Below are 17,677 nucleotides of genomic sequence, written 5' to 3'. Positions count from 1 at the left end.
GTGTGGCTGAGGCAATTTCATTACAGTATAACGGAAAATAATTTCTTTTTATTGCTTCTGCAATGTCTATTTCCCCTTGTGCTTCTTCTATCCAAGACCCCTTAATTCATCTTCTTCCACACACACTCTGTTTGGAAAGCTAAGTAGGATATTCTCCTGCACACGCACTCCTACCAGCGTCTGTGCTCTGTGCTATGCTATTCACCGAGGCTTTCTTCTCAGAAAATCACAGAGTGACATAAAATAAAAGAGACACAAACCTGAGCTATTGACTCTGGGTCCAGTGGTTTATGGTCATTGAAACCGGTGTACTGACCAGATGATGTAGATCTTCTAATTGGAGGGCTATCAATCTTCTTTAGAGAATCGTGCCTACTGATGTTAGTGAGACTGCCATGCCCAGGTCTACGCCGTCTTTCAGGGCTGTCAGCATTGAGGTTGCGGTTTTGAAGGAGGGCTCTGGGACTGCAATGAGTTGCCAGGTTGGGGGAACCTAGCTCCACGGATGAGTTGGAGAGAGGGTGAGGTGCGTGTACTGGGCAGTGACCATCACTGCTCCTGCCAGGGCGTCTTAGAGGAGGTGGAGGTTCTGATCTCTTTCTTTGCCTGCACCAATGAAGAAGCGGTTACAGGACAAGTTGCAGTGACCCACCGAAAGCATGTGGAGAAGTAATTGCTATGCTACCTGAGCTGTGAGCAGTACTACTGAAAACATGTTATGCTCAAGCTTACCTTCCTAAATACACATCAGAGTGACGGTCAGTAGGAGAGTTCATGTCCTTTGATGATGACTTGTCCTCAGTTATGGGTCCGCTGCTGGCCTCACTGTCTGCTTTTTGGCTCAGTGTATCTGAGAAAGTATCATCCCTAAACAGAACACACATGGTGAGAAGTCAGTGAGTTAAGTGTGACAGAAAGCACCTTGGCACTCCCAGATTTTAACCCCCTTAAGAAAAGCTGGCATGTTACAACGCGCTGAAGCCTCTCCATGTCTCCAAATATTGCTCATAATCCTTCTGTTTATTGAGCTTTTTACATTTTGAGTGTAACCTTTCTGTAAGGAACAACTTTGTCATACTTGGCAAAGCACATTCTTAATACTATAAAACAAGAGTTCAGGGCTGCATTTCTCCAGCCCTTGCTATTCTGAAATTAAATGTCAGCAACTGCTACAAAGAGATAGTCAAATTAAAAAAGGTGCAGCAGCATCTGTCTCTTAATGTTCTGGGAACATATCCATAAACAAATCAGCTTAACCTCACAGTAGCTTTTGATTAAGAGCTGTCAATTCAGGGCAATAAAGACAGAGGCATCCTGCATAGAAGGCAAATGTTTAATCTATCTGAGCCTTCAAACCACTGTCCCATTTGGAAGTCACTTTGTTAACTGCTTCAGCATGTTTTTACACCCTACCAAGAACTTAGTCACACCAGACACTGCTTACATATCCTGCACCACTATGTACTGGTGAGGGACAAGGCCATCAATTCCGTTGTGCCTTCCTTCCCACCAGTCTTCAGATGCTCGGTGATAGAGCAGAAGGGAAGCTCCTTTCTTGAAAGACAGTTCTCGTGCAGATCTTCCAATGTAGTCAAACTTGGCTATAGCTTCTATGGGCTCGCACTCTGGGTAGGGAGGGAAGAAGAACAGATAATCAGATTCCACACTGGCTTATCTGCTCATTTTGCTTCCATAAAACCCATTTATTGCATTTTCTCAGTGCTCATTCTTATTGAGCAGAGCTGACTGACATCAGCTCAGCTAAGGCAGACTTCAGGCAGTAGTTACGTCTCTTACAAAGAAACATAATCAATCTGTGCCCCACGTGTGAAACATCTGGGTTGCTTTGCAAGCTGCAAATAACCGCATACTCAAAAGTTGCAATAGCTGCAGCTGGGAAAGGGCCTCTACCTCCCGCTGCAAGGGCTCCTTCATGGCTGGGGAGCAGGATGGAGGTCAGACAATGAAGACCTCTGAAAATAAGATGAACAAACTCAGATGAATCATCAGAGGCTTGAGGAACCAGTGTGATAAAGGAAAAGTAAACAGGAGTGCCTGTAACATCTGCAGTGGCAAAGGAAGGAAGACAGGATTTCCTTTGCAGGGATATTCTGCCTAATTGGACTAAGAGATTTCTGTCTTTTACGTGATGAGTGTGCAGACCTAGTGAAAACCTAGTGTTTTACACAACACTGAAGCCTAGTGCTTTAATCTCTTCCTTAACACTCTTTCTGAGCGAGGCACATGGCTCCAGACTGCCTCAGGACGATGACTCCATGGGGGCAGTCCCTGTGTGGCCTGAAGTTGCCTAAGGCAGCTCTGCCTGCTCCAACATCCCGAGTTCCTCTGGTTCTGCTGGTATTTTCTGAAGTCAAACATTGGTTACAGCAGTCCTGTCAGTACGCTGGTAAATTCAGCCTTACATTGGTAATGGACTCCATCCTGTAACCTATGCTTGGGTCAGAAGCCTACTGATGTCAGTGAAGGGTCCCTGCTGAACGTCTGCCTGCAGGTATCTTCAGAGCTGTGCCCAGACATAAATAAAACAGCTGCGAATTTAGCAACCTGTAGTTTCTTCTGCACAAAACCCAAAGCACCTGCACTCAAACAGATCAAAATTTATCATCACGGTCTCAAAACATAATGAACAACCTGCAAAATACGGGTTTAAAAATCACACGCTTTGTTGATTCCAGTAACCCAGAGTCTCCAAAATGACGAACTTCTTTACATAATTGGAGCAATATTTAGATGGAAATTAACATCTGGGCTAACGACTAGTATAGCAACTCTCTGTCTGGTACAAATTAAAATCGCTGAGGTTGTAATTCCCTAAAGAACCAGGCTGGTAATGAAAGCCACTGTCCCTTTATGACAACATTTTGCAGAGGAATGTCTTTTTAAAATTAACTTCATCCTGCAGCATGAAAACGTAATGACAGCACCTTTACCGAGCTTATACTTTGCAGCTCATTTTTTTAATAACTTGCCCAGCCTGCAGAAGGCTCCCTTGTGGTTTGCTGCTTCTGCAGTCATGCTAAGAGCTTCTGTCAGTGAAGAACTGCAGGGTGTTCAGGAGTCATAAACTTGGAAACTTTCCAGAAATGGCATAAAGTGGTATGAGGAATCCACTGTTACAAATGCAAAAGTGATGTACGCTGGCAGAAATTACTTTGATTATATAAACGCAAATAAGAACCCAGCAATGATAGTAATAATTCCTGAAAATGCATCCTTACTGGATGGCTCGCTACAGGCATTCCCTGGTGGGTGGGTGGTGATATATTTCTTGGTTTTATGTTTTTAAGCGAAGAAAAGGTAAAGATGACATAGAAAGAAACGTTCTGGAAAATGAAACCTTTAATGCTGGTGTGTATATTCTAATATACAATCTTGTTTTCATTTCTAGATACTCTGTTTACAGTATATCCCTAACAGAGAGTACAGATGTGACAAAGCGACTATAGGCATGGAAAGACACTATTGACAAATGAAAAGAAATAAAACTGAACATGCCTGTTTATCTTCCATCGTGTTGAAGATGACAATATTCAATTGAATAGCAATAATGTAACACTGACAAAAGAATGCTGTTCTTAACACACCTAACGCATGTTGTTTGTGGAATTCTTTGTAAGAAGGTATTACTGGAATCAGGTAGGATTCAGAAGGAGCAGACATCTGTATGAACACACTGTTCTGAGACTGCAGGTAAGTTATGGGCTATGGAAGAGCGGGTCAAGAATTCAGAAGCAAAAGCTCCCAGGTTTCAGAGAGCCAGACACTCACTAGCCAGTAATACTTTAAAATGTAAAAAACCCCAACCAAACTATAAAAACTTTACATCAAGAAAGAAAATCCCAAATTTCCTGTACCTATTTTCCTTTGACATTCTCTGAAGGTAACTGGTAACAGTCATGGGTACTGGACTGATTGACAGATGCCTATGCTGATTAACTATGGGATTTCCCATTTCTCTGCTAATTTAAACAGACCATACTGTATCCCACATTTTTGTATACAGGTCTTTTTATTTACAAATTAATGGACTAAACTTGAAATAGCTCTACCTCCCTCAGTGGAGTTACACTAATCTAAGTGTGGTGCATGACAGGAATCTGGTTTTTGTATCCTTCCATCGCCTGCAAGACTCACACACTTTCTCAGAGGTCTGAAGGAAGCTGCCCCACCGGAACCAGCTGTATGAGTTGGTAATGTGCCCATAACAAGTGTGGCTTTTGAGACACATTCATTAGATCGCCTCGGTAACAAATCCCACCTCTACTGGGAGGCGTGCCCAGTAGATCTCACACAGTTTTCTTAATAGAACCAGAAATCAGTTCAGACAGGTTTTACTGTCTTGAAAGGGGCATTTTCTTTGCTCGAGTGTTGCTTTTACATGGAGTGAACTTCCCTATAGCAAACAGTACTGAGACTACTTAAACAGTAATTCACCTTGTTACAGGTCAAGCCTTAATAGTTAAAACCAAAGTACCATGACAATTACTCCTAGAAATAAATGCATTTTGAAAAGTTAAGCCATTTAATATCAAGGTTACTGAATGACAGACAAGCTTTTCTAAAAAAGCAAAGGTGATGACAGCTAGATTTGGGATCTGTAACACAAATTTTGTGTGGTACTGAATGTCTAACTGTACAACTGACACCTTGGAGGAAATGTAATTGCGCTGTTCTATCCATTCCTGGGGGCATTTGCCTACAACAGTAAGAAGTATTTGACGACATAAAGGAACTCACCAGCTATCATCTCTAGTGACTCAGGCAATGCTATGGAAGTGAAAAATTAGGACAAACTGAAGAACTGTGGGAAAATCTTCCACTGCTTGGAAGAGCAGAAAGGGCAGAAGAAACACAAGTGCTAATTTTGATTTTGGGATTGGAGTGCCAGATGTAGCAGTAGCCTCCCTACAGAGGTGATGGCACTGAAGTAGCACTGCACCGCCCTCTGCACCTCAGGGTACAAGGAGCTAAGGAAAATGGGGGAGACCATCCCCTGCACTTTTGTGGGGAGTTTGCTGTTGCTTTGCTCTTCCTCAATTCTCCCAGATGTACCCTGGCTGTCAGGAAGAGTATGTCCTTGAACTCCCTGGGAAGATGCTATCTTTTGATATCTCCATCCTCTTCTTGCACCCCATCAGAGAACAGCGGCTTTGCAGTTTCAAAGTCCTGCCCTCAGGACAGCAGCCCTCTGACTGGGGAACAGCAAAAGCAGAGAAGTGTTGCAGGGTGTTGACAGAACAGAATTTGGCAAAACATTGATCACAGCATGCACTACTGAAAAGCAGGAAAATTACTAAGTGTTGGGGACACAACAGTAACTTAACAGTCTTACATGTCCCTGCAATTTTTGTTCCCAGCAGAACTACCATCTCAGTTTTTACCCTATGTGTATGAGATGTCTATGAACAGTATGACACTAATTATATGTGTTTTCCCAGGAGAAATCCATCTGTTCAACTTCCTCAGGAAATTCTCTCTTACTTCCTTTGAAAACAAACCTACTCACCCTTTTCCATATGCCTTCAACAAGAACAAAAAACCTCCAGCAAATTGAAGGTAAAGGAAATATGCTAAAAACTGCTTCAGCGAAACACGACCAACATCCTTTGAATCTTTACTGCAGAAACACTTGCAGGTAAAGACTCTTCTGCAGCCAAATTACAGATAGATTTTTTTTGTGCCTCAGCCTGAGCCCTAATGTTCTGAACTTCACAAATTAAATCTCATTTCCACATTTTGGAGAAAAAAAGAAACTTATGTGTTTTCCTTAATAGGGATACTTTCTGCACATTTAAAAAAGACTGAAAACACTGCAGTAAAATACAACTCCTTCTCTTTCACTCTTCCCTTTCCAGTGATCAACAGAAATATAGAACACCAGTAACCTTAGAAAAAAAGGGCAATTTATATGCTTAAAATTAACAGTTATTAAGTATTTATATGCTCAATCATAAGTTCCCATCTTCTTTTCCCCAAGCTACCAGATTTTAACTCTGCAGACATAATTTAATTTTAATAACTCCTGTGTTTTCTAAATTGTAACTAAACATTCCTAGCACTACTGAGCCAGCCCCTACAGATGGCTTTATTCTAGTAGGCACAGAGAGAGTCATTTGTAGTTTAACTTTATACAACAAGTGACTCTTATAACAAGAATAAAGTAGAAAAATAAATCCCTTCACTTTTGGTCATAGCCTCTCAATTATGTTTCAATAACTGTAATTCCTATGGGATTAGCTGCTTCGTCTTGCATATACAACATTTCAGCATAAAATTAATCAGATTTTCAACATAACCACTCCTCCATTTATAGAATCCGTTCCTTCCATCTCATAACAGAAGGAAATATGTAAGTATCATGTGTCTGATCAATACAGCAGCAATGCTATGCCTCTCTTTTTCTCTCTCCACATACAGCTGGCAGTGATGCATCCAGCTTATGATCAATGAATCGTTCACATTAAACCCCCAAAATACTCCAGACCCTTTAACAGAAGCTTTTTTTTTTGTCCACCACAGGTCAATCAGTGACTCTCCTGAAGCTCAATATGCAAACTGAAAAGTTCTCACCTATTCTCATACCTAGTGAAGAACATTTTTTTTTTAAATAATTGTCCAAAGGACAAACATATGAATATATGTGCAGAGAAGATGAATGCATTTAATTTAAAGCCTGTAACCTATGTTAGAAAAATGTGCTATATAACAGAAAGCTGCATCCATGGAAAAAAATGGGTTAGAGCTGGTAGGAACTGAAGACTGACACTGTTTTGTATGTGATCCAGGCTTGTTAATCTTTATCTTTGCAGCAGTATTTCCCTAGATTACAAATATTTTTGTGCTAACAATTATTTTGCTGTAAACACAAATGTCCACTTCCTTTCAGCACTGAATTAATTAAAAAGGTGTGATGGGGCAACTAGAATTAAATTGCTGGCCAATCTGGTGAACAAAACAACATTTCTCGAGCAGTGAAATCTTTTAACAGAACTTCGTCCTTTTGACAGCTATTCTCTTCAGGGTTTGTCTTCACCAGTGGCACAGTCATAACACAGGTAGCACCACAACAGGAATGTAAAACTGTTGTTATAACAACGCAGTGGTGGGGTAGAGCCCATGATTATCGAGGCACGATGCATTACGTGATGACATGGTCCTGCTCCCCTGGATCCTGCTGATGTTTTATTCTTTCCTAGGTGTGGTTTTGAAGTAACCGCTTTTGATTACTGCTGAAAAGCTGTACCACTTTTTCATGCCTGCTTGGGCCTCAGTTTGGTCACGAGACCCCAAAGTTGGTCCCAGTATATGGAACTGGTGTGTTGCCTGCTTTTCACTACTTCACTTGGGTTCTAAACGACAGACGGACAGACTTCTTCAGCTTCCACTCTTGCTTCATACCTCTAATGGAAGAAGGAGCTCTTATAAAAGTATAGCTATACTGTCTTGAAAAAGTGCAATTATGAGTTTGTTCATATCACTTAGTGCCACTGTGTTGGAAAAAGACGGTGGGTTTAGCTCTATAGAGCTGGTCAAGAGGAACCTATGCAAAAGCTGCCTCATAAAACTGTCAGTATTCCCTACTGTGGGTGCAGGCATGGGTATACACCCCAAGCGGAAGATTAACACTGACTTCTCAGTTTTTCTCCCTTCTGCGATGTCTGCCCACCCAACTGTCCCTCCTCTCCAAACAGCTGCACTAATAGACTCTGCCTGCCCCTCCTCACTGCAGCAAAGGGGAAGAGACAGGCAATCTGTCACTGACAGCTTGTCTACGTGACAAAAGACGGGTACAGCTAGAGTGGAACTATTGTTTACATTGTTCTGTGTGCAATGGGACCAGTGCAGCCAGTTTTCCTATAGATACACCTTCCTGTTCCCCTTCCTTATGGCAACTGTCCCAGCTCCTAACCAGTATCCCTTATGACATCCTTCTAAAAAAAATTTAATAATTCCCTCTCTGCTGTAGCTCTCTTCCTCCCCTTTCCCCCTCTCTGTCTCTTCCTCTTCCTCTTTCCATGCATTCTCTGAGAGGGACAAGAGGCAACTTTTGTTTCTGCTGGTGCTAAGTGCACACGTGCTGGTTGCTCTGTCTGCGTTGCCTGCTGGCCAGATATGCAGTGAGCTCACACTGCAGCTATTCTCTAAAGAAAGCATTATTCTGAATCCTTCACTTCTAACTGGCTACTGATTGTCAGGAAAATTGTAGTTATTTAACAATTTTGACACCTCTTCCCATCTGTTGCATTTTCTTGAAACTGGGCAGAAGTTACTGGGAGGGACATCTGAAGGATGGTCCAACTGAAATGTGTCAGTCAAATACACCTTTAGGAAACTTGGCTAAAAAGAATTGGTATGATAGAGATGCATCAAATTTTTCATTCACATCTATCGTACCAAGAACTGTCACAGTTTATGTGATTAATAGGTACAGCAAATGACTATTGTTCAAAGTTTCATTGTGGGGGATACGCACATGTTTTTCAGTCATTATAAATCCCTTTGATGGAACAGCTTTTAAATTCACATAAAAATAGAGCCCACTGAATGGCAAATATACCTTAGTTGAAGTATTTAAAGACACACCTTTGGTAAGTTTAGTTTTTGTGGACGAAATACAGTCACTAAAAATGTTAACACTATATCAGAAAATAACATGTGCTGACCGAAATAGTTTCTCTCTTGCCCTTCCTGTGACTGGGCAAATCAGCAGAGAACAAGGAAACAGCTGGTCAAACACAGATGAATCAGTGTGAAAAAGCACACAAACAGAGATTAAAGATGCTGGCTTTGCCACAGAACACCAGGACTGAAATCTCCTTCTTTCAAATAGGACAAAATTAGGAAAGGAAGAAGGTTTCCCGCATGGAACACCTGTAAAACTTACTCCCATCAAAGGCACAGCAATGTAACAGACATACCGTCTTCACTGGTATGGGGCTCTGTACTAGCATCCTGGTCCACTTCCTCTAATGTACCATGTTCACTGTATGGGCTGTCACTGAAGGGAAACAGAAGGTTGAAGCAGAGAGAGAAACCACACATATCAAAAATACGCCACCCCTATGAGATTATTTACAATTATTCTTATAATGTTATAACGTTATGTGCAACATAATTCTCATGACATTCTATGAATGTACAATTACTGAAGAAGACTACACACCTCTCCTTCAAACAACATTGTCAGTTAAGAAGTTCCCAGAACCTTTGAATCCTTGAATTTATAAAAGTGTATGTTGCTAAGAGAATGTCCTGGTTTTGGCTGGGATAGAGTTAATTTTCTTCCTAGTAGCTGGTACAGTGCTGTGTTTTGGATTTAGGATGAGAATAATCTTGGTAACTCACTGATGTTTCGGTTGTTGCTAAGCTATGTTTACATTAAGTCAAGGACTTTTCAGCTTCTCATCAGCACAAGAAGCTTGGAAGAGACAAAGCCAGGACAGCTGACTCAAACTGGCCAAAGGGATATTCCACACCATATGATGTCATGTTCAGTGTACAAACTAGGGGGAAAGCTGGCCTGGGGCTGCTGCTCAGGAACTGGCTGGGCATCGGTTGGCGGGTGGTGAGCATGACTTGCTCACTTGGTATTGTGCATCACTTCTTTTATATGTTGTTGTTTTGTTGTTATTATTATTATTTTCCATCTGTTTCTGTCCTATTAAACTGCTTTTACCTCAACCCGTGAATTTTACTTTTTTTCGCCAGTTCTCTCCTGCATCCCACTGGTGGGGTGGAAGTAAGAGAGCAGGTGTGTGGTGTTTAGCTACCCTGCTAGGTTAAACCATGACAGAGAGGAAAGGAGCAGGGGGAAGGCATCATAAGCTGAAATTTGTTAAGGTGGTTCACAGCTAGAAAGCCATTTTCCTACTTGGCTGTGTGCTCTGCACGGTACACCTGGAATTCTGGCTGCATCTGGCTGCTTCATGTTTTTTTATAGCTAACACTTTACTATGCGAACCTAAATGCTCTTCACATTTATCTTCATAAATCTATTGCATGCGAAAGTAATTTTGTATTACAGGAGTTACCCAGACAAGCAGCCTAATGATTTTCTTAAGGATAAGATAGAAGGGTAATACTCTGACTTACCAGTAGTCATCTCCAGCCATGCATTTTTCATACACTGGGCCATCAAGTTCTTTAGCATCTGGAAAAATAGCCTCATGATGGATGATGATGGTTTTGATTATCTCATTCACGTGTGCCTGACAAGATACCTGGTCTTGTATGTCTGGAACAGGCATCAGGGTTGGCCCAAAACAAATGGCCAGGTTGTACGGATCCATCATGTTTTCATCACTGTACTGTGAAAGGCTGTTATAACATAAAAATAAAGAAAAATTGACTTTTCCACTGTGACTAACCTTATTCTGAAAACTGGAGAAACTTTATTTTACATCACAACTTAAGAGATCTCCTGTTTTCCTTGAAACTTAATCCCACATAAAGTAACAAAACAAAAACGAGGGTTTCTTCAATAGGCTATATACATTATAAAGTGAGTTTAGAGCACATATATGTAAGCATAGGTATGTGTTCCCACATTATTGTGTTTAGTGTACGATGATCTAATGGGCTAATGTAAAATGCATGACCTGCTGCTGCTTCTCTCTCATCAGTGCTTATCCCTGGAGGCCCAAGAGGACAGGATGCAAAGTGGGTATACATGCCTATCATTTCTCATCAGACTTCAATGCATCTCTCCCATCAACTGGCTATATAACTTAGGCAGACTGGATTGTCTTCTGGAGGCAACTAAGTTCCTGGATCTGGCAGAGGCTCTTGCAACTTCTGGTTTGCTTTGACCATACAACCCAAAATACCTGAGCATGTTGCCTTCTGCCCACAAACTCCCACAAGTTTCATTTTGGAAGTGTCCAAATGAAAGGCTTTGATTGTTCTTATTAAACAACTTTTGCAAGCTCTCCTTTCCTCCAGAAAATGAAATATTACTAGTTTTCAATTTTGATTTTGAATGAAAAGTTGCTATTTATTTCTTTGTTTAGAAGCACTGACATTTCTAGTGGAAATGCTGGCTTTTGAGTGGTTCTGTTCAGGGCCAGTCAAACAGAACCTGAAGCACTGGGATGTCCTTTGCCTCAGTGTTGCTCTGCACTCTGTAAGGCATATGAATTATTATGTCTGGTTGTATGTAAATACAGCATCATATTCCCTTTAGAAAGGGCATTTTAGAGAGTGCTTTCCACGTACAAATAATACAAACTGAAGAGGCAAACCTTCTAAATGACTTCCCTCATAACTAGCTCCTCTCATAACTAAAATTCATCATGCTCTCCTCTTTTTTATGCCGTGATTTATTATGTCCTGTGTGTTAATTGGAGACATCTTGTTCTACTGTTTTATAAGGTGATTTTGCCTTTATATGTGTGCAAGAATGTGTAAAAAAGATTGTATCTATCATTGTGAAACATGTTAAGTTCTGCTGGTGGCTGGAGACGTGGTGCTCCTCAGGGCTCAATACTGGGGCCAATACCATTCAACATCTTCATGTGAATGACCTAGACAATGGGGTGGAGTGCACACTCAGCTGACGTACAAATGATGCCACACTGTGGAGGGGCAGTAGATATGCTGAACGTCAGGGTTACCATTTTGAAGGACCCTGACAAGATGGAGGAATGAATGAACAGGGAATTCATCAAGTTCAACAAGGATGAATGCAAAGTCCTGCCCACGGGATGGAATAATCCCATGTATTATTAGTCTGGAGCTGACTGTTGGATAGCAGCTCCCAAAGGAAAGCACTGGGAAAAGCACTTCTTGGACAAGGGGTTGGATGTGATGCAGCAATTCCACACGCCCACAAAGAAGGCTGGTTGCATACGTGGCTTATTAGGAAGAGCAAAGCCAGCAGGCCAAGGGAATTGATTATCGCTCTTCCACTTGGTGCTCACGAAGCTGGACGTGAGGTACTGTGTCTTGTTTTGAGAGACTGACAAACTGGTACAAATCCAGCAGAGGACTACTGACACAGCTAGGGAGCTGGAGCATGTGGATTATAAAGTGAAGTGGAGACAACTAGGTTTGTTCAGCCTCTGAGAAGAGAAGGCTACTGAGGAATCTAGCTGCAGTCTTCTACTATCAAAATTAAAAACAAGAGAGAGTCAGACATAGGTGCACAGCAAAGGGATGAGAGGCAATAGATTCAAGTCACAGCAAGAGATATTCCAACTGGAAGTGCACAAAAAATTATTCACTATACGAGTGACCAGGCACTGGGACTGACTGCTCAGAGAGGCTGTGGATTCTCTGCCCTTTGAGGTTCTTGACTGGACAGAGCCTTGAGCAACTTGTTCTAACGTTAGAAACTTTAAGCAGAAGGCTAGACCAAATGAGGTTTGCCATGAGGTCCGATGACTTCATGTGGCCAAGCAGGCATAACTGCATATGCAAAAAGCAGAACTGGATTTGCAGAAAGTCAGAGGAATGTTTTTCCTGTGGATGCACCAGGAGCAATTTGGAGGCAGTAAGGGATTTAGGCTGCTTTCTGCATTGGATTCCTGTGGAGAGCACAGATGTAGCTAACAAGACCATGTAACAAGCACAACCTCATACAGCTCTGGCCAATCTGTATATCTAAGTAGAGGAGAAGCTGTGATATAAGCCTTTGAGACATTTACACAGCGTCACTTTTGGGGGATGAATTAATGTTTCAAATGAATGGTTATTTTCATAAAACTGTAGATCTCTGCCCCTCTCTTAAATATTGCTTGAAAGTGGTTCACAAATTACTAGAAGAAAGGAAATGGGAACAGCTGTGAATACAGGCATGCACACATAACCGGGCTGAAAGACCCTGTTTCTATAGGAACAGACAGGATGAATGAAATGAGGAAGGTCATAAAGACAGAATGAATCAGCAGAGGGCAAATTTAGGGAAAAAAGAGGAAGAAGGCAATACAAAATCAGATATAAAGGAAACAGACAATATGACAGCAGAAAAAGAAAAGCTAGAATCAGGGCAAAGTGCACAAGAAGCAAAATTTTCAGTGAAAATACTGGGGGTCAGCAAAACCAGAGAGGGCTGTGAAGGACTGGAGGGAGAAACACAGTGTAATTGCTCAACCTGTCTTTTATTTTCTTTTTGAGAATGAAGAAGTTTTTCTGGGATGATGAAGACTTGAACACCACTTTCCCTTTCTCACACAACCCTCCTTCCAGCAGCTGCCTCTGTTTTGCAATGTGAGAACCAAGCTACTTTATATCGAAGCATACACAGGGGATGCATGTTCTCTGTACTGTAGCCCTATCGCCAGAAAATAGAAGCAGCAACACAAAGTCTCACCCTAGCAGTTCCTGGCATCAAATAGGTAGCTTGTAGTGCCTGTGCTGCTTGAATATACTGTTTATTTTTCCCATTAGGAGATTAAATCCAGCTTGAGATACGGAAAAAAATTTTCTACTTTTAAATTACGTAAACCATGTCTAATGTAGCTACAGTTTGTATTTGTTATTTTTCTTACCAGCTTATTTTGTTACTGGCTTCAATGCTGTAGCCTCCCCATTTCAGACAACACTTTAATCTGTCTTATTACAACCTTGCTCAGTTTTGGACAAATAGAATTTTAATTTGAATGAAAACTGGTGTTTTCCTTCTATTTTCATTGCCTATTAGAACATCATCTTTTGTGTTAAATGGAGCTTAAATATAAGTTCTACATACAGCATGAGTAAACCCCAAGAACTTCAATTCCAGCAGAGGAAGGCAGATAAAGACACGGTACCTTGGGAATTATAAAGCACTTACTGGTTGAGGAAGGCGAAGAGGTATCTCATCACTATAAGGACCGACCTGGGCAAAGTGAGGAGGAGTTTGCGGATGTGAAGAGCCCTCTCATAGAGATTGTCTATTCCTGAAAACAGAAGAAAGTATTTTAAGTTCCCTTTCATATAATGGTCTAAAATAGCATTCAGTCGGTTTACTCAATTTACTTCGACTCTTTACCATCACATGGACGTAGCCAGTATCTTCTCATTTTGGCCTATTAGAAAAACAAGATCTAAAAGTCCTTCTCTCTCTCATTAAAACCACAGTTTTAAAAGGAACATCTTTAAGTATCAGAAGTCACAAATCTGCCTAAGTCAAATTCTGGCCACTGCTTAAGCTAGACAGCTCACAAAACCACAGTATCGGTACATAAATAACCTGAGGGAACCAAGGAGAGATGTTTGCCATCAGTTTCAAATACAGATTCATTCTCTTTATTTGAACGCTCATATCAGATATAATATTCCAATCACCAAGCTTCTCTAATGAGTTTTCTTAATCAAATTTTCAGCTATAACTCTCTTAATGGCTAAGCAGGAGAAAGGCCTTATGTCTTACGGTGTGTAAGCAACAAACACAAAGACCAGATGTATTTTCCCAAATGACTTCATAGCAGTCCACAAAAATTCTTCTGAAGCAGGCAAAACAAGGTCAGCTTAATAAAAGCATCAGTTTCTAATGTCCTATAACAAGGATACATTATCCTCTATGTTGGTCAGAACGATTATGTGGCTGCAAGTGGGACAGTGATGGGATAAAAGCATAAATTGTTTTTCAAAATAAGTAATATCTCAATTTTTTACTCAGTGTGTTTTCTGTGTAAATGACACTGTCAGAAACAACCTAAAATTTCAGTAATGCTTTTTATGTCAGCCAGGAAAGAATGCTGCAATTAACCACATCTAGGGGAAATCTTAGCAGACTGCATAAGAAATACTGTCGAGTGGCACTGAGATGGCTATTAAAAAAAATGGAGATGAGAAACAGAAGCTGATTCCAATAGCTGAAAAGCCATTTGTACCCCAAAATGTGGTATTTAAGAGTACGCATTTAGAATAATTACTTACATAAAAATGTGCTAACTGTAAACAGAGTTTTTGGTGTTTATTTGTGCTCTTTGCTATGGCTGTTTCTACCAATCAATGTTTATTTGTAGATGCAAAATGTGTGTTGACTTACGTTTCTTAGAGCAACTGGTGTCTAGTAATTAGTATTTTGGTACCCAGTACTAAGCATAAGCACAGCACGTTGGCAGCGATGCTTCTGTTTACCACACAGAAGTGCTATAGTACATTAGGAAATGCCACTGTAGTAAACTGTGGGTGCGGGAAACCTGTTCCTACATCTGCACTTACAGGAGATTCCACTGTCTCAACACCACTAGTGCGCTGGGGAACAAAGGGATGGGATGAAACTCAGCTCCTTGAGAGTTTCTGCAGAAGAACAGCCCACCACTGCTTGCAAGAAGAAAGTCCATTTGGATTGTGGTATCTACCGCAGGAGCAGCAAAGTGGAACTCCCACAGGAGATAAAAGTCTATTCCCTAACAGAGCAGCTGAAGGCTGGAATGGTGTGTCCCTGGTGAGATGCTACAGAGCTGGCAGGAAAAAGGACTGCTAACAAGTTGTATGATTTATAACCTAGTGAGTCACACTGAACACAAGCTCTAGCTGAAAATCAGTTCAAGCCACTACATTTTCTTAAGCTGAAATTCATGCGTGAATCAAAAATAGTAATTTCTGGTTACTGGTTAAGGAGTCCATGGCAGGGAGATGCGAAGCCTGGGAGCTGCTTGCACAGCAAGGTTGTTGCACAGAACAACGATTCTCCTCTCCTTTTTTGGTGCATACCACATCTTGGAGATATCAATGCTATGTACCCTCACATCTGCACTGTAGTGCCACGCTGCTGTTCTGCAAAGCCCCCAGACACTAGCTTTAGTGCCAGGCCTTTCTCCTCCTGCCTAAACTAAACCACACCCAGGGCAAGAACCCTGCCTGCACCTGCAGTTCCCGTTCTTCTATACGAAAGCAGCTGCTGTTACAGCTAGGGCACCTTGTGGGTCTCCAGCTCAGCCGACCTTCCCCCTGGCCAGCCTGTCTGTGACTCTCTGTACACAGAGCTGTAACTCTAAGCCAGGGGTCCTCAGACTTTTTAACCAGGGGGCCGGCGCGCGGATGCAGTGGCAGGCAGTCACCTGCGGCTGCTTGGTTCCCCCCCCAACCCCCGTCGGGGGGGTCTGTAAATACCGGGGGCCGGATTGAGGACCCTGGGGGGCCATATCTGGCCTGTGGGCTGTAGTTTGAGGACCCCTGGTCTATGTGGGTTTGAGCCTGTGTGCATGCGCACAGGTGGATTTTCTGTGGAGTGGAGCTGAGGGAGGCAGGTCCAAAGGTGCTTTTGCTACATCTTCCAGCACTCCCGCCTGAGCAGCACTGCCGTGCAGTGCTGTGGCACAGCTCCTCTCCAGCCCTTCTGCTGGATGTGGGAAGCTGGAGGGAAGTTGTGATGCAGCACCTGGACCTGCCTTCTGCATTACAGTCTTTCCTGGCCAATGCCTTGTGCTGCAGACCTGCCTCTTCCAGCCATTTCTGGAGACCAGCCCTGGACCACGTTCAGTCATCGCTGAACTCAAATCAGAGCTGAGAAATGCACTGGCTGGGCTCCCCGGTGGGTCCAGCAGCTCCTTCCAGCAGTTGTGCTGCCTATCTGGATGCAATAGCTCTGTTTAAACCAGTGAGCTAAACCAGGATGGGGCACACTCTTTAACACTGGCAGGCAGCTAACACAGTAGTTACTACACTCTCCGCTGTGCTTGTGGTTTGTGCCAACTACAACTCTTCCAAGCAGTTCCTAGACATGGTTCGCAGGGTGCATGAGCCAGGAACTGGTCCCACTAGGCAGCACGGACACAGCAGAGTAGGTACAGTGAGTGGCTGCGTGGCCATGTGTTGAGCTATCTGTGCTGCCCTGCTAGGAGCATGATCAGTACGAAGTATTAGCAGGTCACCTCTACAGTGAAGCAGTTACAAGCTATACATGCTGGAATGAGGTGTGTCTATTTCCAATACCTTCCTGGTAACCCAGTCCCAGCTTCCATGAAAGCCCCCCTTATTGAAAATCCGAACTACTGCCAAGTGGTAAATTCATGTGCTTTCCATGCTATTTCAAAAGGCTCGTTTTTCTTTCTCACAGCACTGATTTGGTTTAAAGGAGACAGGTAACAACGTCATGTATTTGTATGCTGCTTTTAAATGAGGGGCCAGATTTCATAGTTGCGTGTATGCTGTGTGTGAGTGTTTGGGCACATAAGGAAGGAAGAATGAAAACAGAGTGATCTTTCTGCATCCAGGCAAAAAGAATTTGCAGGTCTGCAGCTTCGCATGCAGAGGGAAGAGAAAGCATTGCTTTGCCTCCACAGGCTCTGCTTTGCTGAAGAGCACCTCAGGGCAGAGCGGCCATCCAAGCTACGAGCTGCTGCTGTGAAGAACCACTGGCAGGCCCAACACTGCAGAAAGCTGGCTGTGTCTCCCCTGTCACAGCACTTCTGTCGTGGCCCTCTTTTCATTACTTTGATTTTCAAGAACTGTAATTAGCCCTACCTCAGTGCCCGGTGAGGTATTACCCATTTCTCAGCTAAGAAAACTGAAGTGCTGATATTACACGACTTGTCCTAATAATGCAATTAGCTGCCAAGCAGAAACAGAAATCAGGGGATTTGAAAACTGGTTCATTACTCTAATGATACAATAAGACTCACATTCCCAAACACACGCAACAGGACAAGCCTCTGGCAAGGCCAAGCACACTGAGAACTAACATGTTTTTTCTGACTGTGGAGTGAAGGAGGGAAGGGAGATGTGT

At 42.4% G+C, this 17,677-nt stretch overlaps 1 protein-coding gene across 2 annotated transcripts in view; it reads right to left on the bottom strand.

Moving 5' to 3' along the window:
• Positions 1-17,677, bottom strand: part of SRGAP1 (SLIT-ROBO Rho GTPase activating protein 1) — a 160,829-nt gene that overhangs the window by 4,611 nt on the left and 138,541 nt on the right. For both annotated transcript variants that reach the window (XM_080390739.1, XM_080390740.1), the window contains exons 16-21: positions 13,793-13,898; positions 10,114-10,338; positions 8,940-9,019; positions 1,445-1,625; positions 733-867; positions 261-606 (exon numbers count right to left, since the gene is read on the bottom strand). In XM_080390739.1, the coding sequence (XP_080246865.1) occupies positions 261-606; positions 733-867; positions 1,445-1,625; positions 8,940-9,019; positions 10,114-10,338; positions 13,793-13,898 (1,073 nt within the window). The remainder of the gene's footprint in view (positions 1-260; positions 607-732; positions 868-1,444; positions 1,626-8,939; positions 9,020-10,113; positions 10,339-13,792; positions 13,899-17,677) is intronic.

Source organism: Falco punctatus (assembly GCF_963210335.1).
Source record: "Falco punctatus genome assembly, chromosome: 6".
Taxonomy (NCBI): Eukaryota; Metazoa; Chordata; class Aves; order Falconiformes; family Falconidae; genus Falco; species Falco punctatus.
Note: the sequence above shows the minus strand (reverse complement) of the source record. Positions and strands in the feature narration are given on the sequence as shown.